This window comes from Eupeodes corollae, chromosome 2 (genome assembly GCF_945859685.1).
Source record: "Eupeodes corollae chromosome 2, idEupCoro1.1, whole genome shotgun sequence".
Taxonomy (NCBI): Eukaryota; Metazoa; Arthropoda; class Insecta; order Diptera; family Syrphidae; genus Eupeodes; species Eupeodes corollae.
Window position 1 is genome coordinate 63586237 of NC_079148.1, and position 27265 is coordinate 63613501.

The 27265-nt window shown below is 33.9% G+C and overlaps 1 protein-coding gene across 16 annotated transcripts in view; it reads left to right on the top strand.

Annotated features, from left to right (window-relative positions):
* The window catches only part of LOC129945574 (small conductance calcium-activated potassium channel protein), a 424927-nt gene that overhangs the window by 340726 nt on the left and 56936 nt on the right, over positions 1-27265 (top strand). For all 16 annotated transcript variants that reach the window (XM_056055387.1, XM_056055391.1, XM_056055393.1 and 13 more), the window contains 3 exons: positions 10059-10128; positions 10236-10337; positions 10399-10568. In XM_056055387.1, the coding sequence (XP_055911362.1) occupies positions 10059-10128; positions 10236-10337; positions 10399-10568 (342 nt within the window). The remainder of the gene's footprint in view (positions 1-10058; positions 10129-10235; positions 10338-10398; positions 10569-27265) is intronic.

Here is a 27265-nt window from a genome sequence, read left to right on the forward strand (position 1 = left end):
TTAGTCAACATTCAACAAAAATTCAAAATTAAAAATTTCAAAAAAAAAAACAAAAAAACTAAATAGAAAAACAAACAAGAAATATCGAATGCAAAAACAACAAAAAATACAGTCCGAGATGTTTAATTACTAACAATTTATTTAACAAAAAAAAGAAAACAATGTATAACAACCCTGGTTTTGTCCTTAACTCATATAATTCTGACATTAAAGGTCACTAACTGTTGTCTATAACAACTAGTACACCTGATTGCACAATAGCTGTTTTAAAAAATAACAACAAAAACCAAAATAAATATATATTAAATAAAATATATACCATCACAGTTCTTTTGCTTGCACGTTTAATGCAACAACTCCTCAAAAAGTTATTCAAAACATAAAAAAAAATTAAAAAATGATCCCTTATTGGCACTCCCAAGCCAGATTCATTCCCCCCTCAGGATTCACAACCGAATCACCGGCTTACAACTTAGATTAAACTCGTTTTACTAGCCTGTAAATAGGTTGTAAAGCCCTGTTTGCAATCACATCTCAATTGGTCGTCGTTTTTTTCAGAATTTCGTATCTCAAAATATGTGTGTGTATTTTAAAAATTGTGTATTAGTATGGTATAGTAGTATGTGTATAGTAGTTTTGCTTAATAATATTTTATTAACAACACAAAAATTTACCAAAAAAAACTAACCTTAAACTTTTAAAACAAACTCAAACATTGAACACAAACAAAATAAACAAGAAAATAAAAAAAAATCGAGTATAATTTAGTGTTGTTGGTGGTCTTACACTCCATGAATGTAAACTCCAATTTTCACTTTGAATATTAGTTTCTATATTTCGTTGTAGTTAAGATTGCAGAAGCTCCCCTATTTCACTATTTCACTCGCAAAATCCAATTATAATTTTCCTATCCTACTTTTTTCTTCCTGATGATGATGATGAAAACCTCTTTAAATTATTTGTTCTTAAATTTATTTCCTTTTTTTTCTTCCTTTTTCTTCCTTGAAGACGATGAGTATTTTATGATTTAAGCCTCAGAAAGGATGTCATAAAAATAATTTATTTAATATGACAAAAAAAACAGAGCACATTCTTGAAGCACATCCACCCCCATGACAACTAAATGGGGTATTCTCCTTTCTTGCACTCATCAAGGTATAGTGTTGTGTTGTGTCCTTGTGATGAATTGTCCTTTCTTTATTCAAAAAAAAAAAAAGAAATAAAATAAAATAACAACAACCATCCATCAAAAGCCTATAATAATTAAAAATAAATCCTTTATATGTTTCTTACAGAATGTTTATTTTTTTATATTTAATTATAAAAGGAAAACAAAAACACCATGATTTTATGTTTAAATTTCTTGGCACCTTTCTGAGAGCTTTCTCAACTTAATCACAATTGACTTTTATTCTTAAAAAAAAAAAAAATATATATATTTAAAATAACAGTTTACATCTCATTGTCTCCAAGTGAAATTTTATAGCACTTTTTTAATATTTACAATTTTTTTAAAAATTCTTTTTCTTAATATAATAAATTTGTATTCCTTTAAATGAAAAATAAAAGTAAACTTCCACACTTGAAATTCCCTAAAAAAAATCCTTAAATAAATTCAGGTAAATATTTCGAGATACGATTTTCTGCAATCTTAACGACGAAATAATTGTCATTTCTCATCGCAAAGTATTTTTCACGGAAGGACTTATGGACCGCAAAAATTATATTTTTCAAATATAAATAAAATTAGAAAAACAAAACGAAATCATCTAACTAATAATTAAATAATAAATGTTTGTAAAATGTGTATTATTTTAATCTAAGTATACGTAAATAAATAAAAGAAAAAAACTTACATAATTATATTATATAGTGCATAAGGTTTTGGGCGTAAGAGCTTATTTTTTAACTGAGCATTTAATTAATAATATTTTATTTCTTTCATACACGTAAAACATACTTTAGTTCATTTTTGTGAAATTGAAATTTATTGGTAGTCATTTTATTTTTTTGATTGGTTTCCTGAAAAAACACCAGTCAATGAAATCTGAAAAATCATACTAAACAACTAAAATTAGTCAAAAACCAATAAAAGATGTTTCAGCAAATTTGTCAAAACCTTGATTCAATCATTGTAAAGGTCATTTATAAAAGTTGCTTACATTTTGAGGCCGATGTTGTTTTTTAACAAAACACAAACTACTTAGGAAATTATGTCATTGCTTTTTACTTCAGAAGTATTAGTCTAGTTAAATTATGTATGGAACAAAGTATTAAAAGGAGTTACAAGAAGGCACTAAGGAAATCTAAGGGGTCTTCTTGGCGATTCTTCTGTGGCACGATAGAAGAAACTTCTGAAGCCTCTAGGTTACCGAAAATTCTTTGAACTAATACAGCAATGCCAAGATGCTTTAAAAATTCAGACGGCTCCTGGACAAATTCAGGTAATGAATCGCTGAGTTTACTACTGGATACTCATTTTCCTGGTAGTTCTCTTACCGAGACTTGCAACGGTTGTATACGTTCAAGTCCCAATACAACATATTCACAAGGTCTAATCACAAGGGACAAGCTAGAGTGGGCTCTTAACAGCTTCAAACCATTTAAATCGGTAGGACCAGATGGAAAAATACCAGCCGAGCTACAAAAGACTTCTGACATAATTGCACCAATCCTTGACGCAGTGTTTACCAGCTGTCTTTACCTGGTCCATGTTCCCTCGGCATGGAGAGAAGTTGGACAGACTAATACTTTGGGCTGATCGGTGTGGACTGGGCGTGAACCCATACAAAACTGATTTAGTCTTATTTTCGAGGAAATACAAAATTCCATTTGTCAACCCTCCTTATATTAAAGGAATCCAATTAAAATTCTCAGACGAGGCCAAATACCTGGGTCTTGTCTTGGATAAAAAACAAAATTGGAAACGCAACGTACAGGAGTCAAAAAAGCTACTGTAGCACTCTTTTCTTGCAAAAAAGCAATCGGAAATAAATGGGGCTTACAACCCAGAATCACGCATTAGCTAAAAACACATCGATAATTAGACCGATTTGAATGTACGATGTGGCAGCATGGTGGACTGCTTTAGAGAAAGGTATAAACAGGGATAAGAAAAATAAAGTCCAATCTTCAGCTTGCCTATGTATAAGCGGATCACTTCGCACGGCCCCATTTGCGGCACTGGACACCTTACTCTACCTAACAACTCTTAACATTTTTAGCAAATAAATAGCTACAAGCTTTGCTATTCACCTCAAAGCTTCGTCGCAGTGGAATACCAGTAACATTGGCCACTCCGTAATTCTAAGGTACTTACAATCAATTCCAAAGCACACAGACTACACCATCCCCCAATTTCAATTCGACAGAAATTTCCACATTTCTGTACCTCCAGATCTTTTTGGAAGGATAGGACATTCCTGGAAGATAAGTCAATCCATTTCTATACAGATGGGTCCAAAACAAAAGAAGGGGTTGGTGGAGGTGTGTACTCTGAACGACTGAAACTAAGTCTCTCATTCCGCATTCCCAATCATTGTAGCGTGTTCCAGGCAGCACTTTTGGCGATAAAAGAAGTCTTCTCCTGGCTTAAAGAAATCGTGATATCAACATCTTATATCCGTATTCTCTCAAATAGTCAGGCCGCTATCAAATATCTGGACTCTGTCTCCACAAACTATATAACAATCCATAACTGTCGATCATCTCTAATGGAGATGGTACAACAGTTTAATATTCACCTTTGCTGGGTGCCGGGCCATAGCGACATTCCAGGTAAATGTAAGACAGATGAACTCGCCAGGAACGGTACAGTGCAGCCTATCCTACCACTTTTGGCTACTTGTAAATTGTTGATAATGTAGGACGCTATGAGGAGGGCAGGCACCAGGTGGAACAACATCACCATGTGTCAAGTCACAAAGGACATCTGGCTAACACTAGATTTAAAACGTTCAAGGTGCTTGCTGTCTCTTAGCAGATCGAAAATATGCTCGATAATAGGTTTCATAACTGGACACTGTCTACTAGGCAAGCACGCGACGCGACTAGGCGTATTCTCAAATGACTTTTGCAGAAGCTGTATGGACGAGGAAAAGAAGGAAACTACTCTTCATCTTCTCTGGCTCGAAAACGCAAGAATTACCTAGGAGAATTCTTCTTTAACGATCTAAACGATCTAAATCATATCAGCATAATCAGCCTCTCACGTTTCGTAAAAGACTAAAACTGGTTCCATTGACCTTAGGAGGAAGCCTAAAGATGCATGTGGTATCACAAAGGGCTATTAAATTGGCCTAAGTGTGTCCGTTTTCATCTTGGACAATCTAACCTAGCCTAGCGACACACCTTCATCTAATGTTCCAAATTTCCTATGACGCTGGGGCGTAATTGAGGTTCCATGCCGTTAAAGTTCTGAATTATCTCATCCTTTAGCTTTTGAATTATTGCTAGCTTATCGACCTTTTTTTAAAGCATCTCAAAGAAAGAAGTCTAACGGTGTCAAATCACATGATCTTGACGGCCAGTTGATATCGACACCACATGAGATAACACGGCCATTAAATTGGTTGCTCAAAAGAGCCATTGTTTCGTTAGCTTTGTGGCAAGTGGGTCCGTCTTGTTGAAACCACATAACGTGGGCCACACAAATGTAATTATCATCTCACGATAGCGAAAACCATTCACAGAAACCGGCCTCGCTTTGGAAAAAAATACGGCCCTAAACCGCACCAAGCAGTCACTCGTTGTGGTTACATTGGTTTTTCGGGAAACACTATTGGATATTATCATTCGCCCAAATGCTAAAATTCTGCTGTTTGACGAATCCACTGATTTGAAAATATGCCCCATCACTGAAGCCATCTTCGAAAATTGATCATTCACTGTTGCCATTTCTCGCCACTATTATGACCATTGACGACGCTTGAAATTATCAAAAGGCTTTAGTTCTTGAGTCAATTGCACGTTATAAGCGTGTAAAGGTAAGTCTGCAAAATGTTCATCAACGACAAGCGTGAGAAGTGATTGTTCGCTACGACGATGAGTTGAGGTGGACGACTCTTCAGCCGTACAGCAGGAATGTTTTCTGCAGTACGTGTTGTTCGAGCGTACACTGCTGTTTTGACATCTCCTACAGACCCGGCTTACTCAAAGTTTCACACGATTTTTCTAATTGTAGGTATGCACATTTGGACAATTAAAATGCACGATTTGAAAACCAATTTTAATAATAAGTCTGAATAACTTTTGCTTAATTGTGTATCTTTCCATAATTCAAAAAGAGTTAGTCTGAAATTGTGAAATGTCAAAGTAAATGCGGAAAAAACATGACGTTTAGGTGTTATACAAATTCAACATCGGCCCTAAGAATTTAACCATTCGATCCATCTTTCGAAATGATAGAAATGCGGTTGAAAAATTCAAAAATGCATTTTTTTACAAAATGTTATTGTGCAAATAAATCTTTACTTTTGACTGATATTTTATCGAGCAGTACATAATAAGATTTGAACAAAGTTAATCACCAATTTTTAAAGGCTTCATGTCGATTTCGATGATAACTTGAACTTGCCACTTATTCATTTTAAAATCACTCTGATCTAACCAACAAACGTAATACATATAAAACAGTCTATGCGCTTCCAAGTAGCTTATAAACGTTTTCGAATCTCAACTGAATTGCATGACGAATTAGAACACGGCTAACAAAAATCTGCAATGCTTAATTTTATGTCAGTTCAATTTCCATGCAGAGCTTTGAAACAGACCTTGACTTAATTTTTGGTACTAGGGAATTGAAAATCTGAGTTGACCATGAAGTTATCACTTTGCTACGATTTTCGAAAACATATTTCTTTACATTTTGAAAAAGCATATTTGAAGAAACACTTATGATGGCAATATGTAATCTTATCGAGCTTACTACAAAAACTCATGCAAACTTACCCCTAAATTATACAAAATTGCATAATCCCTAAACTTATTTTATTTTAAATTGAAATAGGAGCAGACTAGACTTGGCTTGGTTAAACGTTTAACATTTGCTGCGCTTTTAAATTGTCGCAGTTTGTGCCACATAAATAAAAATGTCCTGTTAACCATCAAATAAAAACGTATATATTATGTATGGTGTTATTTAAACAAAAACAAAACTAAAAGATAAAAATTGTCTCTGTTTCATATGCAAATGTTTTTTCTGTCATCATCGCGAACAAAAATCTAAGACCCAAGAGGTTTTTAATTAAAAGAACGATGCACATGTAGTGTATATGCGTACAGTCAACTCCCTCTAAGTCAAATTTTCCTTAGACGAGAATTTGAAATCTTTATAAGTTGAAGTGAAATACAATTAGGTCTTTTTTTATATAATACTAGCTGACCCGACACACGTTGTTTTGTCATATAAATAATTTCTAAATAACTAATTTTAAATGTGTATGGATGTGGTATATAAGTGGGAGAGATATAAAGCACTGTAAACGGTGACAAAATATGAAAATAACAAATTACCAAACAAATATTTGTAATTTATTAAAATTAATTCTTTAAAATTATAAATAGACAATACTACACAAAAAACAATATCATCTTTCCCCAATACAAAAAACTGAATGCTTTGCCAACTCGAGAGCACGCCACTTACAGTTATCCATGTGAAAAACATGAAGTGCTCAAATCTAACCCACAGTCAGGGATCTTTTGGCCTTGAGACTTATTGATAGTCATTGCAAATGTCAATCTTATTGGAAATTAAAGGCGTTTGAATTGAATTGGCACATCTGTGGGTAAAATAGGGCTTCGCGATAATGATATATTTTCACCTCTGAATTTGCCATTTGTAGTTATGGCTTCGATAACATTTTCATTAATTTTTATTCAATGATCGCGTGCCGTTGCACAATCGTGGTGTGTTCAAATTACCAAGCAAAATGTACGGAGTTCCAACCTTCAGTTGAAAATTATGCGGTGGCATGCCTGTTAAATCCCATGAGTTCAAAAATCAGTTTGGTAATTTACAGCTTCGGTAGTATCACAAACTATGTGAATAGATTTGTATGACACCAAGTCTCCTGGGAACAAATGTTGTATCTTGAGATTTAATTCGTTGACATCCCCGTTCAAGGCCTCAAGCGAATGTTTGTGTGCCATAGTGCATTCATCCCAGATGATAATTTTCAGCTGTTTCAGCCATGTTGATATGGGTTATTTTGAATATTTAGTATCTATTTATTTATTTACTTATTTCATCTACGAGCTTAAAGCTTAAGAGATTACATTCCAGTAAAAATAAATATTATAAATGTACTTAACAATAAATAACAAATACTTAATATCTTAAGAATAAATAGTATAATACATTGTTAAATTTTTTTCTGGAGAGATATAAGTCAACATAATCATAAATTTTATTGAACTCTTTAATTGACCTTGAAATTGGTTCGTTACTTCCGTAGTTCGTTCTATGTCTGGACTCAAAAAGAAGAGATCTTTCCCTCAATGGCCACGTTGGAGCATATATACATATAAAGGAGAGTAATTCTGGACATCTTATGTGGCAGCAAAGAATATCCCGCACAAAAACAATATCGTGAGTTGTTCTTCTGGCTCTTAGAGATTGCAATCCTAAAAAGCTTTGCCTAGCTTGGGAACAAGGATAGAAATTCCAGCGCATTTTGTAAAATACATATCTTGTAAAGCGATTCTGAACTCTCTGTATTCTATTTGATACATTTTGTTGACAAGGATTCCAGATAACATCCGCGTGTTCAAGATTTAGCCTGACCAGGGAAGTATACAATGATACAAGGGTGTATGGGTCGGAAAAATCAACGGAATTCCTTTTAATGAGCCCTACCATTGAGTTAGCTTTAGCAACAATCACATCAATATGAAGAGAGAATGAAAATTTAGCGTCAAAAAGAACCCCAAAATCTTTCACTTTTAATGTTCTCTGAAGAGGCTTGGAATCAAGAGGATAGATAAACTCATAAGTAAGAAGTTTTCGAGAGATGGAAATTATGAAGCACTTTTTTATATTTAGATTTAAACCGTTTAAGCTACACCAGTGAGATAAATTATCCAGATCCATTTGCAGCTTGAGACAGTCATCTTCACAAGTTACTTTTGAAAATAATTTGAGATCATCAGCGTATATAAGACATTTGCAAAAGTTGACATAGTTGACAATATCATCAATGAATAATATAAATAACAATGGGCCAAGGTGACCACCCTGAGGAACACCAGACGTACACTTGATTGGTCTTGAAGTATATTCCTGAATCTTTACTTCTTGAACCCTGCCAGTTAGAAATGAAGAAATCCATTTGAGGAAGACTGAATGGATTCCAAAAGCATCTAATTTAAGAAGCAATATGCTGTGGTTTACCGAATCAAAAGCTTTGCTGAAATCAGTATATATAGCATCAACATGACCTCTTATTTCGATAGCATCAACGACAAACGATGAGAAACATATCAAGTTTGTTATAGTTGACCTACCCGAAAGAAACCCATGTTGAACACTATTTATATGTTCTTTCACAAGAAAATCAAGTTTGTTTTTGACTAAACTTTCAAAAAGCTTCGGAATTGCGGACAACTTGCAAATCCCCCTATAATTTCCAATATTATTTTTAGAACCCGATTTAAAAATGGGGATTAGGAACAAAGATTTCCATTCATCTAAAAATATCCCAGATGACAAAAAGAGTATCAGAGTATCAGAGTATTCCAAATGTATAGATCCAATATCAACCTTAGGGCCGTCCCGAGGAGGTTGAGGAAAGTTTGGATTGAAATTAGAATACACCGATTCAAAAAACTGAGCAAAAGGCTCCAGAGTTTTATGAACATCAGTGGATTCATCGCTATTGAAATTCATAGAATTTGTGATTCCAAGAGATTTACGCTTAGAGTTTATAAACGACCAGAAACGTTTAGGATCGCTCTTTAAATCAAGCTCCAGATTCAAGATATAATTTCTGTGTGAGAATTTACTAAGCACCATAAAATCTTTACGAAATTTACAGAAAATATTTTTGTCGTCCGTACTATTTGATTTTTTAAAATTGACGAAAGATTTATTTTTAGATTTTTAAGATGAGCTAATTTTGTGTTATACCAAGGGGGTTTGGATATATTCTTTTTGGTTCTACAAGGCACAAATAAATAAACTTCACTGTGACAGGAAAATTTATACATATATTAGATTTACTGTTTCTGGTATAAAAATCAGTACAAAATAAAATCAGTTTTTAAAGAGATGAACACTTTGGATGTGACTTAACAAAAAAAATAGTAGTTTTCTAATTAGTTTGTCAAACTTTCAACAAGAAAATAGTGAAATATTGATTTAATTAATTTTGTTTTCTATTTTTGAAATATTTTATATATAATTTCATAATTTGGTTTAGAGGGAATCGTCTGTAAATATGTATGTGTGTGAATTAACGATTTACAGCAACCCAACTGAAACCAAACAAAAACTGAAAAAATGATGAGGCTTTTTCAAAATATTTACCATTTTATTGCAATGCAAATGTAAGCAATGCCGCAAAAGCAACAAATAAAAATACAAAACACAATCTTTTTCCCACCACAGTTGCATATAAATAGGACTACTTTGAATATGAATTGAAATGCCTTTTTTATAAATTAAACATGAATAAGTTAAGTTGCATTTTTATTTTAAAATTTCAAAAACAATGAGAACATTAAAATGACTAACAGTGTGTTTTACGGTATGCTTATTTTAAATTAAAAACTAAATGATGTAACTTTTGTATAAAAATGTATAATGAATTAATCTTAAATAAGTTTAATTAAGCAATGTATTGTTTTATTTAACTTAAACTTAACTTTTAAAAAAATGTATGTTTATTTGGAATTGAAATTGTTTTTATGTACGCTTTAAAGAACTTAAAATTTCATAATGTGTATAAATTAATGTAATTTTAAATTATAAAAAAAATGTAAGAGTGTCAATAACATTATAATTGTACAATTAATAAAACCATAATAAATCGATTTTATTTGAATCCACCAAAATATAGATTGCGAAAAGTTAAAATGGATCAACGTAAACTCATGGATAATGCCAATACGATAACGGATATGGCAAAGGTACCTTGATCTAAATTCCCATAATTCTAACAAAGTTACAAAACCAGATATTCAAGTTACATCTTTGAACTATTAAATTTATCTGTTTTTATAATTCTCAACTTTAGACTCAAAATACCGTTTACGAAATTATTTCGGATATGTCAAGTCGTCAGGATGCGATAGAAGAGCGACTAACAAATCTCGAAGATAAGCTGCAATCATTGCAGGTAAGTAAAAGACATTTTTGTTTAATTAAACATTTATAACAAAAAAAAAACATTGATTAAGGACCACATGGAAAGCCTTCCCGATATAATATCAAGGTGCCTAAGTCAACATCAGGAACGGATAGAACAACGACGGAACTTCTTACATCCTGATGCTGCTGCTGCAACAACGATGCAAATATCTCCACAGTCGGCATTTAACGTTCCGCCTCTATTATTTCCCCATTCTAGGTATGTCAATCTGCAAACTTTTATTTTCTTTCTATGTGAACCTTTTTCGAATTAATTTCTCTTAACTTTCCCCCCCGAAACTATGCTAAAACAATATTTTATTATTGATAATAATTAAATGCACTAAATAACAAAAACATTTCCTTTTAATTCCTTTTCTTATACGTAATGAACCTCTGTTTGTAAGATCTGTGAATCCATTTTCCATAAAACGTGGGCTCCCTTTCCGAAAACAAATACATTTTTCAAAATTGTTGCGTACCCCATCGAGATACACATCAAAAGATAGGTCTTTTCAAGCTCCATTCAAATCTGCAAACCAAAAGTTTCTGTGAGCTCTGTCTCCCGAAACATTTGTGTAAAACTAAAATTTTTGTTGACGACTTTTTTTTTGAAAAAAATCGTGGACTAACCCCTTGCCGAAAAAAACACATTTTTCAAAATTGTTGCGTACCCCATCGAGATACACATTAAAAGATAGGTCTTTGCAAGCTCCATTCAAATCTGCAAACCAAAAGTTTCTGTGAGCTCTGTCTCCCGAAACATTTGTGTAAAACTAAAATGTTTCTAAACGATATTCTTTCCAAAAAAATGTGGACTAACCCCTGCCGAAAAAAAATACATTTTTCAAAATTGTTGCGTACCCCATCGAGATACACATCAAAAGATAGGTCTTTTCAAGCTCCATTCAAATCTGCAAACCAAACTTTTCTGTGAGCTCTGTCTCCCGAAACATTTGTGTAAAACTGAAATGTTTCTAAACGATATTCTTTTCAAAAAAATGTGGACTAACCCCTTGCCGAAAAAAAAAACATTTTTCAAAATTGTTGCGTACCCCATCGAGATACACATCAAAAGATAGGTCTTTTCAAGCTCCATTCAAATCTACAAACCAAACGTTTCTGTGAGCTCTGTCTCCCGAAACATTTGTGTAAAACTGAAATGTTTCTAAACGATATTCTTTCCAAAAAAATGTGGACTAACCCCTGCCGAAAAAAAATACATTTTTCAAAATTGTTGCGTACCCCATCGAGATACACATCAAAAGATAGGTCTTTTCAAGCTCCATTCAAATCTGCAAACCAAAAGTTTCTGTGAGCTCTGTCTCCCGAAACATTTGTGTAAAACTAAAATTTTTGTTGACGACTTTTTCTTTGAAAAAAATCGTGGGCACCCCTTGACGAAAAAAAACACATTTTTCAAAATTGTTGCGTACCCCATCGAGATACACATCAAAAGATAGGTCTTTTCAAGCTCCATTCAAATTTGTGAACCTCAACTTTCTGCAAACTTTGTCTCCCGAAACATTTGTGTAGAACAAAAATTTTTGTTGACGATTTTTTTTTGAAAAAAATCGCTTACTAACCCCTTGCCAAAAAAAAATACATTTTTCAAAATTGATGTGTACCCCATCGAGATACACATCAAAAGATAGGTCTTTTCAAGCTCCATTCAAATCTGCAAACCAAAAGTTTCTGTGAGCTCTGTCTCCCGAAACATTTGTGTAAAACTAAAATTTTTGTTGACGACTTTTTTTTTGAAAAAAATCGTGGACTAACCCCTTGACGAAAAAAAACACATTTTTCAAAATTGTTGCGTACCCCATCGAGATACACATCAAAAGATAGGTCTTTTCAAGCTCCATTCAAATCTGCAAACCAAAAGTTTCTGTGAGCTCTGTCTCCCGAAACATTTGTGTAAAACTAAAATGTTTCTAAACGATATTCCTTTCAAAAAAAATGTGGACTAACCCCTTGCCGAAAAAAAATACATTTTTCAAAATTGTTGCGTACCCCATCGAGATACACATCAAAAGATAGGTCTTTTCAAGCTCCATTCAAATCTGTGAACCTCAACTTTCTGCAAACTTTGTCTCCCGAAAAATTTGTGTAAAACTAAAATTTTTGTTGACGATTTTTTTTTGAAAAAAATCGTGGACTAACCCCTTGCCGAAAAAAACACATTTTTCAAAATTGTTGCGTACCCCATCGAGATACACATCAAAAGATAGGTCTTTGCAAGCTGCATTCAAATCTGCAAACCAAAAGTTTCTGTGAGCTCTGTCTCCCGAAACATTTGTGTAAAACTAAAATTTTTGTTGAAGACTTTTTTTTGAAAAAAATCGTGGACTAACCCCTTGACGAAAAAAAACACATTTTTCAAAATTGTTGCGTACCCCATCGAGATACACATCAAAAGATAGGTCTTTTCAAGCTCCATTCAAATCTGTGAACCTCAACTTTCTGCAAACTTTGTCTCCCGAAACATTTGTGTAGAACTAAATTTTTTGTTGACGATTTTTTTTTGAAAAAAATCGCTTACAAACCCCTTCCCGAAAAAAACACATTTTTCAAAATTGTTGCGTACCCCATCGAGATACACATCAAAAGATAGGTCTTTTCAAGCTCCATTCAAATCTGTGAACCTCAACTTTCTGCAAACTTTGTCTCCCGAAACATTTGTGTAAAACTAAAATTTTTGTTGACGATTTTTTTTTGAAAAAAATCGTGGACTAACCCCTTGCCGAAAAAAACACATTTTTCAAAATTGTTGCGTACCCCATCGAGATACACATCAAAAGATAGGTCTTTGCAAGCTGCATTCAAATCTGCAAACCAAAAGTTTCTGTGAGCTCTGTCTCCCGAAACATTTGTGTAAAACTAAAATTTTTGTTGAAGACTTTTTTTTGAAAAAAATCGTGGACTAACCCCTTGACGAAAAAAAACACATTTTTCAAAATTGTTGCGTACCCCATCGAGATACACATCAAAAGATAGGTCTTTTCAAGCTCCATTCAAATCTGTGAACCTCAACTTTCTGCAAACTTTGTCTCCCGAAACATTTGTGTAGAACTAAAATTTTTGGTGACGATTTTTTTTTTTAAATCGTGGACTAACCCCTTGACGAAAAAAAACACATTTTTCAAAATTGTTGCGTACCCCATCGAGATACACATCAAAAGATAGGTCTTTTCAAGCTCCATTCAAATCTGTGAACCTCAACTTTCTGCAAACTTTGTCTCCCGAAACATTTGTGTAGAACTAAAATTTTTGTTGACGATTTTTTTTTGAAAAAAATCGCTTACAAACCCCTTCCCGAAAAAAACACATTTTTCAAAATTGTTGCGTACCCCATCGAGATACACATCAAAAGATAGGTCTTTTCAAGCTCCATTCAAATCTGTGAACCTCAACTTTCTGCAAACTTTGTCTCCCGAAACATTTGTGTAAAACTAAAATTTTTGGTGACGATTTTTTTTTTTTAAATCGTGGACTAACCCCTTGACGAAAAAAAACACATTTTTCAAAATTGTTGCGCACCCCATCGAGATACACATCAAAAGATAGGTCTTTTCAAGCTCCATTCAAATCTGTGAACCTCAACTTTCTGCAAACTTTGTCTCCCGAAACATTTGTGTAGAACTAAAATTTTTGGTGACGATTTTTTTTTTTAAATCGTGGACTAACCCCTTGACGAAAAAAAACACATTTTTCAAAATTGTTGCGTACCCCATCGAGATACACATCAAAAGATAGGTCTTTTCAAGCTCCATTCAAATCTGTGAACCTCAACTTTCTGCAAACTTTGTCTCCCGAAACATTTGTGTAAAACTAAAATTTTTGTTGACGATTTTTTTTTGAAAAAAATCGTGGACTAACCCCTTGCCGAAAAAAACACATTTTTCAAAATTGTTGCGTACCCCATCGAGATACACATCAAAAGATAGGTCTTTGCAAGCTGCATTCAAATCTGCAAACCAAAAGTTTCTGTGAGCTCTGTCTCCCGAAACATTTGTGTAAAACTAAAATTTTTGTTGAAGACTTTTTTTTTTGAAAAAAATCGTGGACTAACCCCTTGACGAAAAAAAACACATTTTTCAAAATTGTTGCGTACCCCATCGAGATACACATCAAAAGATAGGTCTTTTCAAGCTCCATTCAAATCTGTGAACCTCAACTTTCTGCAAACTTTGTCTCCCGAAACATTTGTGTAGAACTAAAATTTTTGGTGACGATTTTTTTTTTTAAATCGTGGACTAACCCCTTGACGAAAAAAAACACATTTTTCAAAATTGTTGCGTACCCCATCGAGATACACATCAAAAGATAGGTCTTTTCAAGCTCCATTCAAATCTGTGAACCTCAACTTTCTGCAAACTTTGTCTCCCGAAACATTTGTGTAGAACTAAAATTTTTGTTGACGATTTTTTTTTGAAAAAAATCGCTTACAAACCCCTTCCCGAAAAAAACACATTTTTCAAAATTGTTGCGTACCCCATCGAGATACACATCAAAAGATAGGTCTTTTCAAGCTCCATTCAAATCTGTGAACCTCAACTTTCTGCAAACTTTGTCTCCCGAAACATTTGTGTAAAACTAAAATTTTTGGTGACGATTTTTTTTTTTTAAATCGTGGACTAACCCCTTGACGAAAAAAAACACATTTTTCAAAATTGTTGCGCACCCCATCGAGATACACATCAAAAGATAGGTCTTTTCAAGCTCCATTCAAATCTGTGAACCTCAACTTTCTGCAAACTTTGTCTCCCGAAACATTTGTGTAGAACTAAAATTTTTGTTGACGATTTTTTTTTTGAAAAAAATCGCTTACAAACCCCTTCCCGAAATAAACACATTTTTCAAAATTGTTGCGTACCCCATCGAGATACACATCAAAAGATAGGTCTTTTCAAGCTCCATTCAAATCTGTGAACCTCAACTTTCTGCAAACTTTGTCTCCCGAAACATTTGTGTAGAACTAAAATTTTTGTTGACGATTTTTTTTGGAAAAAAATCGCTTACAAACCCCTTCCCGAAAAAAACACATTTTTCAAAATTGTTGCGTACCCCATCGAGATACACATCAAAAGATAGGTCTTTTCAAGCTCCATTCAAATCTGTGAACCTCAACTTTCTGCAAACTTTGTCTCCCGAAACATTTGTGTAAAACTAAAATTTTTGTTGACGATTTTTTTTTGAAAAAAATCGTGGACTAAATCCTTGCCGAAAAAAACACATTTTTCAAAATTGTTGCGTACCCCATCGAGATACACATCAAAAGATAGGTCTTTGCAAGCTGCATTCAAATCTGCAAACCAAAAGTTTCTGTGAGCTCTGTCTCCCGAAACATTTGTGTAAAACTAAAATTTTTGTTGAAGACTTTTTTTTTGAAAAAAATCGTGGACTAACCCCTTGACGAAAAAAAACACATTTTTCAAAATTGTTGCGTACCCCATCGAGATACACATCAAAAGATAGGTCTTTTCAAGCTCCATTCAAATCTGTGAACCTCAACTTTCTGCAAACTTTGTCTCCCGAAACATTTGTGTAGAACTAAAATTTTTGTTGACGATTTTTTTTTGAAAAAAATCGCTTACAAACCCCTTCCCGAAAAAAACACATTTTTCAAAATTGTTGCGTACCCCATCGAGATACACATCAAAAGATAGGTCTTTTCAAGCTCCATTCAAATCTGTGAACCTCAACTTTCTGCAAACTTTGTCTCCCGAAACATTTGTGTAAAACTAAAATTTTTGTTGACGATTTTTTTTTGAAAAAAATCTTTAATTAACCCCTTGCCGAAAAAAAACACATTTTTCAAAATTGTTGCGTACCCCATCGAGATACACATCAAAAGATAGGTCTTTTCAAGCTCCATTCAAATCTGCAAACCAAAAGTTTCTGTGAGCTCTGTCTTCCGAAACATTTGTGTAAAACTAAAATTTTTGTTGACGATTTTTTTTTTTTAAATCGTGGACTATCCCCTTGCCGAAAAAAAACACATTTTTCAAAATTGTTGCGTACCCCATCGAGATACACATCAAAAGATAGGTCTTCTCAAGCTCCATTCAAATCTGTGAACCTCAACTTTCTCCAAACTTTGTCTCCCGAAACATTTGTGTAAAATTAAAATTTTTGTTGACGATTTTTTTTTGAAAAAAATCTTTAATTAACCCCTTGCCGAAAAAAACACATTTTTCAAAATTGTTGCGTACCCCATCGAGATACACATCAAAAGATAGGTCTTTTCAAGCTCCATTCAAATCTGCAAACCAAAAGTTTCTGTGAGCTCTGTCTCCCGAAACATTTGTGTAAAACTAAAATTTTTGTTGACGATTTTTTTTTTTAAAATCGTGGACTATCCCCTTGCCGAAAAAAAAATGTTTCAAAATTGTTGCGTACCCCATCGAGATACACATCAAAAGATAGGTCTTTTCAAGCTCCATTCAAATCTGTGAACCTCAACTTTCTGCAAACTTTGTCTCCCGAAACATTTGTGTAAAACTAAAATTTTTGTTGACGACTTTTTTTTTGAAAAAAATCGCTTACTTACCCCTTGCCGAAAAAAACACATTTTTCAAAATTGTTGCGTACCCCATCGAGATACACATCAAAAGATAGGTCTTTTCAAGCTTCATTCAAATCTGTAAACCTCAGCTTTCTGCAAACTTTTTCTCCCGAAAAATTTGTGTAAAACTAAAATTTTTGTTGACGATTTTTTTTTGAAAAAAATCGTGGATAACCCCTTGCCGAAAAAAACACATTTTTCAAAATTGTTGCGTACCCCATCGAGATACACATCAAAAGATAGGTCTTTTCAAGCTCCATTCAAATCTGCAAACCAAACGTTTCTGTGAGCTCTGTCTCCCGAAACATTTGTGTAAAACTAAAATTTTTGGTGACGATTTTTTTTTTTTTAAATCGTGGACTAACCCCTTGACGAAAAAAAACACATTTTTCAAAATTGTTGCGTACCCCATCGAGATACACATCAAAAGATAGGTCTTTTCAAGCTCCATTCAAATCTGTGAACCTCAACTTTCTGCAAACTTTGTCTCCCGAAACATTTGTGTAGAACTAAATTTTTTGTTGACGATTTTTTTTTGAAAAAAATCGCTTACAAACCCCTTCCCGAAAAAAACACATTTTTCAAAATTGTTGCGTACCCCATCGAGATACACATCAAAAGATAGGTCTTTTCAAGCTCCATTCAAATCTGTGAACCTCAACTTTCTGCAAACTTTGTCTCCCGAAACATTTGTGTAAAACTAAAATTTTTGTTGACGATTTTTTTTTGAAAAAAATCGTGGACTAACCCCTTGCCGAAAAAAACACATTTTTCAAAATTGTTGCGTACCCCATCGAGATACACATCAAAAGATAGGTCTTTGCAAGCTGCATTCAAATCTGCAAACCAAAAGTTTCTGTGAGCTCTGTCTCCCGAAACATTTGTGTAAAACTAAAATTTTTGTTGAAGACTTTTTTTTTTGAAAAAAATCGTGGACTAACCCCTTGACGAAAAAAAACACATTTTTCAAAATTGTTGCGTACCCCATCGAGATACACATCAAAAGATAGGTCTTTTCAAGCTCCATTCAAATCTGTGAACCTCAACTTTCTGCAAACTTTGTCTCCCGAAACATTTGTGTAGAACTAAAATTTTTGTTGACGATTTTTTTTTGAAAAAAATCGCTTACAAACCCCTTCCCGAAAAAAACACATTTTTCAAAATTGTTGCGTACCCCATCGAGATACACATCAAAAGATAGGTCTTTTCAAGCTCCATTCAAATCTGTGAACCTCAACTTTCTGCAAACTTTGTCTCCCGAAACATTTGTGTAAAACTAAAATTTTTGGTGACGATTTTTTTTTTAAATCGTGGACTAACCCCTTGACGAAAAAAAACACATTTTTCAAAATTGTTGCGCACCCCATCGAGATACACATCAAAAGATAGGTCTTTTCAAGCTCCATTCAAATCTGTGAACCTCAACTTTCTGCAAACTTTGTCTCCCGAAACATTTGTGTAAAACTAAAATTTTTGGTGACGATTTTTTTTTTTTAAATCGTGGACTAACCCCTTGACGAAAAAAAAAACACATTTTTCAAAATTGTTGCGTACCCCATCGAGATACACATCAAAAGATAGGTCTTTGCAAGCTGCATTCAAATCTGCAAACCAAAAGTTTCTGTGAGCTCTGTCTCCCGAAACATTTGTGTAAAACTAAAATTTTTGTTGAAGACTTTTTTTTGAAAAAAATCGTGGACTAACCCCTTGACGAAAAAAAACACATTTTTCAAAATTGTTGCGTACCCCATCGAGATACACATCAAAAGATAGGTCTTTGCAAGCTGCATTCAAATCTGCAAACCAAAAGTTTCTGTGAGCTCTGTCTCCCGAAACATTTGTGTAAAACTAAAATTTTTGTTGAAGACTTTTTTTTGAAAAAAATCGTGGACTAACCCCTTGACGAAAAAAAACACATTTTTCAAAATTGTTGCGTACCCCATCGAGATACACATCAAAAGATAGGTCTTTTCAAGCTCCATTCAAATCTGTGAACCTCAACTTTCTGCAAACTTTGTCTCCCGAAACATTTGTGTAGAACTAAAATTTTTGTTGACGATTTTTTTTTGAAAAAAATCGCTTACAAACCCCTTCCCGAAAAAAACACATTTTTCAAAATTGTTGCGTACCCCATCGAGATACACATCAAAAGATAGGTCTTTTCAAGCTCCATTCAAATCTGTGAACCTCAACTTTCTGCAAACTTTGTCTCCCGAAACATTTGTGTAAAACTAAAATTTTTGGTGACGATTTTTTTTTTTTAAATCGTGGACTAACCCCTTGACGAAAAAAAACACATTTTTCAAAATTGTTGCGCACCCCATCGAGATACACATCAAAAGATAGGTCTTTTCAAGCTCCATTCAAATCTGTGAACCTCAACTTTCTGCAAACTTTGTCTCCCGAAACATTTGTGTAGAACTAAAATTTTTGTTGACGATTTTTTTTTTTGAAAAAAATCGCTTACAAACCCCTTCCCGAAATAAACACATTTTTCAAAATTGTTGCGCACCCCATCGAGATACACATCAAAAGATAGGTCTTTTCAAGCTCCATTCAAATCTGTGAACCTCAACTTTCTGCAAACTTTGTCTCCCGAAACATTTGTGTAGAACTAAAATTTTTGTTGACGATTTTTTTTGGAAAAAAAGCGCTTACAAACCCCTTCCCGAAAAAAACACATTTTTCAAAATTGTTGCGTACCCCATCGAGATACACATCAAAAGATAGGTCTTTTCAAGCTCCATTCAAATCTGTGAACCTCAACTTTCTGCAAACTTTGTCTCCCGAAACATTTGTGTAAAACTAAAATTTTTGTTGACGATTTTTTTTTGAAAAAAATCTTTAATTAACCCCTTGCCGAAAAAAAACACATTTTTCAAAATTGTTGCGTACCCCATCGAGATACACATCAAAAGATAGGTCTTTTCAAGCTCCATTCAAATCTGCAAACCAAAAGTTTCTGTGAGCTCTGTCTCCCGAAACATTTGTGTAAAACTGAAATGTTTCTAAACGATAATCTTTTCAAAAAAAATGTGGACTAACCCCTTGCCGAAAAAAAATACATTTTTCAAAATTGTTGCGTACCCCATCGAGATACACATCAAAAGATAGGTCTTTTCAAGCTCCATTCAAATCTGTGAACCTCAACTTTCTGCAAACTTTGTCTCCCGAAACATTTGTGTAGAACTAAAATTTTTGTTGACGATTTTTTTTTGAAAAAAATCGCTTACAAACCCCTTCCCGAAAAAAACACATTTTTCAAAATTGTTGCGTACCCCATCGAGATACACATCAAAAGATAGGTCTTTTCAAGCTCCATTCAAATCTGTGAACCTCAACTTTCTGCAAACTTTGTCTCCCGAAACATTTGTGTAAAACTAAAATTTTTGGTGACGATTTTTTTTTTAAATCGTGGACTAACCCCTTGACGAAAAAAAACACATTTTTCAAAATTGTTGCGCACCCCATCGAGATACACATCAAAAGATAGGTCTTTTCAAGCTCCATTCAAATCTGTGAACCTCAACTTTCTGCAAACTTTGTCTCCCGAAACATTTGTGTAAAACTAAAATTTTTGGTGACGATTTTTTTTTTTTAAATCGTGGACTAACCCCTTGACGAAAAAAAAAACACATTTTTCAAAATTGTTGCGTACCCCATCGAGATACACATCAAAAGATAGGTCTTTGCAAGCTGCATTCAAATCTGCAAACCAAAAGTTTCTGTGAGCTCTGTCTCCCGAAACATTTGTGTAAAACTAAAATTTTTGTTGAAGACTTTTTTTTGAAAAAAATCGTGGACTAACCCCTTGACGAAAAAAAACACATTTTTCAAAATTGTTGCGTACCCCATCGAGATACACATCAAAAGATAGGTCTTTGCAAGCTGCATTCAAATCTGCAAACCAAAAGTTTCTGTGAGCTCTGTCTCCCGAAACATTTGTGTAAAACTAAAATTTTTGTTGAAGACTTTTTTTTGAAAAAAATCGTGGACTAACCCCTTGACGAAAAAAAACACATTTTTCAAAATTGTTGCGTACCCCATCGAGATACACATCAAAAGATAGGTCTTTTCAAGCTCCATTCAAATCTGTGAACCTCAACTTTCTGCAAACTTTGTCTCCCGAAACATTTGTGTAGAACTAAAATTTTTGTTGACGATTTTTTTTTGAAAAAAATCGCTTACAAACCCCTTCCCGAAAAAAACACATTTTTCAAAATTGTTGCGTACCCCATCGAGATACACATCAAAAGATAGGTCTTTTCAAGCTCCATTCAAATCTGTGAACCTCAACTTTCTGCAAACTTTGTCTCCCGAAACATTTGTGTAAAACTAAAATTTTTGGTGACGATTTTTTTTTTTTAAATCGTGGACTAACCCCTTGACGAAAAAAAAACACATTTTTCAAAATTGTTGCGCACCCCATCGAGATACACATCAAAAGATAGGTCTTTTCAAGCTCCATTCAAATCTGTGAACCTCAACTTTCTGCAAACTTTGTCTCCCGAAACATTTGTGTAGAACTAAAATTTTTGTTGACGATTTTTTTTTTTGAAAAAAATCGCTTACAAACCCCTTCCCGAAATAAACACATTTTTCAAAATTGTTGCGCACCCCATCGAGATACACATCAAAAGATAGGTCTTTTCAAGCTCCATTCAAATCTGTGAACCTCAACTTTCTGCAAACTTTGTCTCCCGAAACATTTGTGTAGAACTAAAATTTTTGTTGACGATTTTTTTTTGAAAAAAATCGCTTACAAACCCCTTCCCGAAAAAAACACATTTTTCAAAATTGTTGCGTACCCCATCGAGATACACATCAAAAGATAGGTCTTTTCAAGCTCCATTCAAATCTGTGAACCTCAACTTTCTGCAAACTTTGTCTCCCGAAACATTTGTGTAGAACTAAAATTTTTGTTGACGATTTTTTTTGGAAAAAAAGCGCTTACAAACCCCTTCCCGAAAAAAACACATTTTTCAAAATTGTTGCGTACCCCATCGAGATACACATCAAAAGATAGGTCTTTTCAAGCTCCATTCAAATCTGTGAACCTCAACTTTCTGCAAACTTTGTCTCCCGAAACATTTGTGTAAAACTAAAATTTTTGTTGACGATTTTTTTTTGAAAAAAATCTTTAATTAACCCCTTGCCGAAAAAAAACACATTTTTCAAAATTGTTGCGTACCCCATCGAGATACACATCAAAAGATAGGTCTTCTCAAGCTCCATTCAAATCTGTGAACCTCAACTTTCTCCAAACTTTGTCTCCCGAAACATTTGTGTAAAATTAAAATTTTTGTTGACGATTTTTTTTTGAAAAAAATCTTTAATTAACCCCTTGCCGAAAAAAACACATTTTTCAAAATTGTTGCGTACCCCATCGAGATACACATCAAAAGATAGGTCTTTTCAAGCTCCATTCAAATCTGCAAACCAAAAGTTTCTGTGAGCTCTGTCTCCCGAAACATTTGTGTAAAACTAAAATTTTTGTTGACGATTTTTTTTTTTTAAATCGTGGACTATCCCCTTGCCGAAAAAAAAATGTTTCAAAATTGTTGCGTACCCCATCGAGATACACATCAAAAGATAGGTCTTTTCAAGCTCCATTCCAATCTGCAAACCAAAAGTTTCTGTGAGCTCTGTCTCCCGAAACATTTGTGTAAAACTGAAATGTTTCTAAACGATAATCTTTTAAAAAAAAAATGTGGACTAACCCCTTGCCGAAAAAAAATACATTTTTCAAAATTGTTGCGTACCCCATCGAGATACACATCAAAAGATAGGTCTTCTCAAGCTCCATTCAAAGCTGTGAACCTCAACTTTCTCCAAACTTTGTCTCCCGAAACATTTGTGTAAAATTAAAATTTTTGTTGACGATTTTTTTTTGAAAAAAATCTTTAATTAACCCCTTGCCGAAAAAAAACACATTTTTCAAAATTGTTGCGTACCCCATCGAGATACACATCAAAAGATAGGTCTTTTCAAGCTCCATTCAAATCTGCAAACCAAAAGTTTCTGTGAGCTCTGTCTTCCGAAACATTTGTGCAAAACTAAAATTTTTGTTGACGATTTTTTTTTTTTTAAATCGTGGACTATCCCCTTGCCGAAAAAAAACACATTTTTCAAAATTGTTGCGTACCCCATCGAGATACACATCAAAAGATAGGTCTTTTCAAGCTCCATTCAAATCTGCAAACCAAAAGTTTCTGTGAGCTCTGTCTTCCGAAACATTTGTGTAAAACTAAAATTTTTGGTGACGATTTTTTTTTTTTTAAATCGTGGACTAACCCCTTGACGAAAAAAAACACATTTTTCAAAATTGTTGCGCACCCCATCGAGATACACATCAAAAGATAGGTCTTTTCAAGCTCCATTCAAATCTGTGAACCTCAACTTTCTGCAAACTTTGTCTCCCGAAACATTTGTGTAAAACTAAAATTTTTGTTGACGATTTTTTTTTGAAAAAAATCGTGGACTAACCCCTTGCCGAAAAAAAATACATTTTTCAAAATTGTTGCGTACCCCATCGAGATACACATCAAAAGATAGGTCTTTGCAAGCTGCATTCAAATCTGCAAACCAAAAGTTTCTGTGAGCTCTGTCTCCCGACACATTTGTGTAAAACTAAAATTTTTGTTGAAGACTTTTTTTTTGAAAAAAATCGTGGACTAACCCCTTGACGAAAAAAAACACATTTTTCAAAATTGTTGCGTACCCCATCGAGATACACATCAGAAGATAGGTCCTTTCAAGTTCCATTCAAATCTGCAAACCAAAAGTTTCTGTGAGCTCTGTCGCCCGAAACATTTGTGTAAAACTGAAATGTTTCTAAACGATATTCTTTTCAAAAAAAATGTGGACTAACCCCTTGCCGAAAAAAAACACATTTTTCAAAATTGTTGCGTACCCCATCGAGATACACATCAAAAGATAGGTCTTTTCAAACTCCATTCAAATCTGTGAACCTCAACTTTCTGCAAACTTTGTCTCACGAAACATTTGTGTAAAACTAAAATTTTTGTTGACGATTTTTTAAAAAAAAAAATCGTGGAATTAACCCCTTGCCGAAAAAAACACATTTTTCAAAATTGTTGCGTACCCCATCGAGATACACATCAAAAGATAGGTCTTTGCAAGCTGCATTCAAATCTGCAAACCAAAAGTTTCTGTGAGCTCTGTCTCCCGAAACATTTGTGTAAAACTAAAATTTTTGTTGAAGACTTTTTTTTTGAAAAAAATCGTGGACTAACCCCTTGACGAAAAAAAACACATTTTTCAAAATTGTTGCGTACCCCATCGAGATACACATCAAAAGATAGGTCTTTTCAAGCTCCATTCAAATCTGTGAACCTCAACTTTCTGCAAACTTTGTCTCCCGAAACATTTGTGTAGAACTAAAATTTTTGTTGACGATTTTTTTTTGAAAAAAATCGCTTACAAACCCCTTCCCGAAAAAAACACATTTTTCAAAATTGTTGCGTACCCCATCGAGATACACATCAAAAGATAGGTCTTTTCAAGCTCCATTCAAATCTGTGAACCTCAACTTTCTGCAAACTTTGTCTCCCGAAACATTTGTGTAAAACTAAAATTTTTGTTGACGATTTTTTTTTGAAAAAAATCGTGGACTAACCCCTTGCCGAAAAAAACACATTTTTCAAAATTGTTGCGTACCCCATCGAGATACACATCAAAAGATAGGTCCTATCAAGTTCCATTCAAATCTGCAAACCAAAAGTTTCTGTGAGCTCTGTCGCCCGAAACATTTGTTTAAAACTGAAATGTTTCTAAACGATATTCTTTTCAAAAAAAATGTGGTCTAACCCCTTGCCGAAAAAAAACACATTTTTCAAAATTGTTGCGTACCCCATCGAGATACACATCAAAAGATAGGTCTTTTCAAGCTCCATTCAAATCTGTGAACCTCAACTTTCTGCAAACTTTGTCTCCCGAAACATTTGTGTAAAACTAAAATTTTTGTTGACGATTTTTTTTTGAAAAAAATCGTGGACTAACCCCTTGCCGAAAAAAACACATTTTTCAAAATTGTTGCGCACCCCATCGAGATACACATCAAAAGATAGGTCTTTTCAAGCTCCATTTAAATCTGTGAACCTCAACTTTCTCCAAACTTTGTCTCCCGAAACATTTGTGTAAAACTAAAATTTTTGTTGACGATTTTTTTTTGAAAAAAATCGTGGACTAACCCCTTGCCGAAAAAAACACATTTTTCAAAATTGTTGCGTACCCCATCGAGATACACATCAAAAGATAGGTCTTTGCAAGCTGCATTCAAATCTGCAAACCAAAAGTTTCTGTGAGCTCTGTCTCCCGACACATTTGTGTAAAACTAAAATTTTTGTTGAAGACTTTTTTTTTGAAAAAAATCGTGGACTAACCCCTTGACGAAAAAAAACACATTTTTCAAAATTGTTGCGTACCCCATCGAGATACACATCAAAAGATAGGTCCTTTCAAGTTCCATTCAAATCTGCAAACCAAAAGTTTCTGTGAGCTCTGTCGCCCGAAACATTTGTGTAAAACTGAAATGTTTCTAAACGATATTCTTTTCAAAAAAAATGTGGACTAACCCCTTGCCGAAAAAAAACACATTTTTCAAAATTGTTGCGTACCCCATCGAGATACACATCAAAAGATAGGTCTTTTCAAGCTCCATTCAAATCTGCAAACAAAAAGCTTCTGTGAGCTCTGTCTCCCGAAACATTTGTGTAAAACTGAAGTGTTTCTAAACGATATTCTTTTTAAAAAAATTGTGGACTAACCCCTTGCCGAAAAAAAAATACATTTTTCAAAATTGTTGCGTACCCCATCGAGATACACATCAAAAGATAGGTCTTTTCAAGCTCCATTCCAATCTGCAAACCAAAAGTTTCTGTGAGCTCTGTCGCCCGAAACATTTGTGTAAAACTGAAATGTTTCTAAACGATATTCTTTTCAAAAAAAATGTGGACTAACCCCTTGCCGAAAAAAAACACATTTTTCAAAATTGTTGCGTACCCCATCGAGATACACATCAAAAGATAGGTCTTTGCAAGCTGCATTCAAATCTGCAAACCAAAAGTTTCTGTGAGCTCTGTCTCCCGACACATTTGTGTAAAACTAAAATTTTTGTTGAAGACTTTTTTTTTGAAAAAAATCGTGGACTAACCCCTTGACGAAAAAAAACACATTTTTCAAAATTGTTGCGTACCCCATCGAGATACACATCAAAAGATAGGTCTCTTCAAGCTCCATTCCAATCTGCAAACCAAAAGTTTCTGTGAGCTCTGTCTCCCGAAACATTTGTGTAAAACTGAAATGTTTCTAAACGATAATCTTTTCAAAAAAAATGTGGACTAACCCCTTGCCGAAAAAAAATACATTTTTCAAAATTGTTGCGTACCCCATCGAGATACACATCAAAAGATAGGTCTCTTCAAGCTCCATTCCAATCTGCAAACCAAAAGTTTCTGTGAGCTCTGTCTCCCGAAACATTTGTGTAAAACTGAAATGTTTCTAAACGATAATCTTTTCAAAAAAAATGTGGACTAACCCCTTGCCGAAAAAAAATACATTTTTCAAAATTGTTGCCTACCCCATCGAGATACACATCAAAAGATAGGTCTTCTCAAGCTCCATTCAAATCTGTGAACCTCAACTTTCTGCAAACTTTGTCTCCCGAAACATTTGTGTAAAATTAAAATTTTTGTTGACGATTTTTTTTTTGAAAAAAATCTTTAATTAACCCCTTGCCGAAAAAAAACACATTTTTCAAAATTGTTGCGTACCCCATCGAGATACACATCAAAAGATAGGTCTTTGCAAGCTCCATTCAAATCTGCAAACCAAAAGTTTCTGTGAGCTCTGTCTCCCGACACATTTGTGTAAAACTAAAATTTTTGTTGAAGACTTTTTTTTTGAAAAAAATTCGTGGACTAACCCCTTGCCGAAAAAAAATACATTTTTCAAAATTGTTGCGTACCCCATCGAGATACACATCAAAAGATAGGTCTTTGCAAGCTGCATTCAAATCTGCAAACCAAAAGTTTCTGTGAGCTCTGTCTCCCGACACATTTGTGTAAAACTAAAATTTTTGTTGAAGACTTTTTTTTTGAAAAAAATCGTGGAATTAACCCCTTGCCGAAAAAAACACATTTTTCAAAATTGTTGCGTACCCCATCGAGATACACATCAAAAGATAGGTCTTTTCAAGCTCCATTCAAATCTGTGAACCTCAACTTTCTGCAAACTTTGTCTCCCGAAACATTTGTGTAGAACTAAAATTTTTGTTGACGATTTTTTTTTGAAAAAAATCGCTTACAAACCCCTTCCCGAAAAAAACA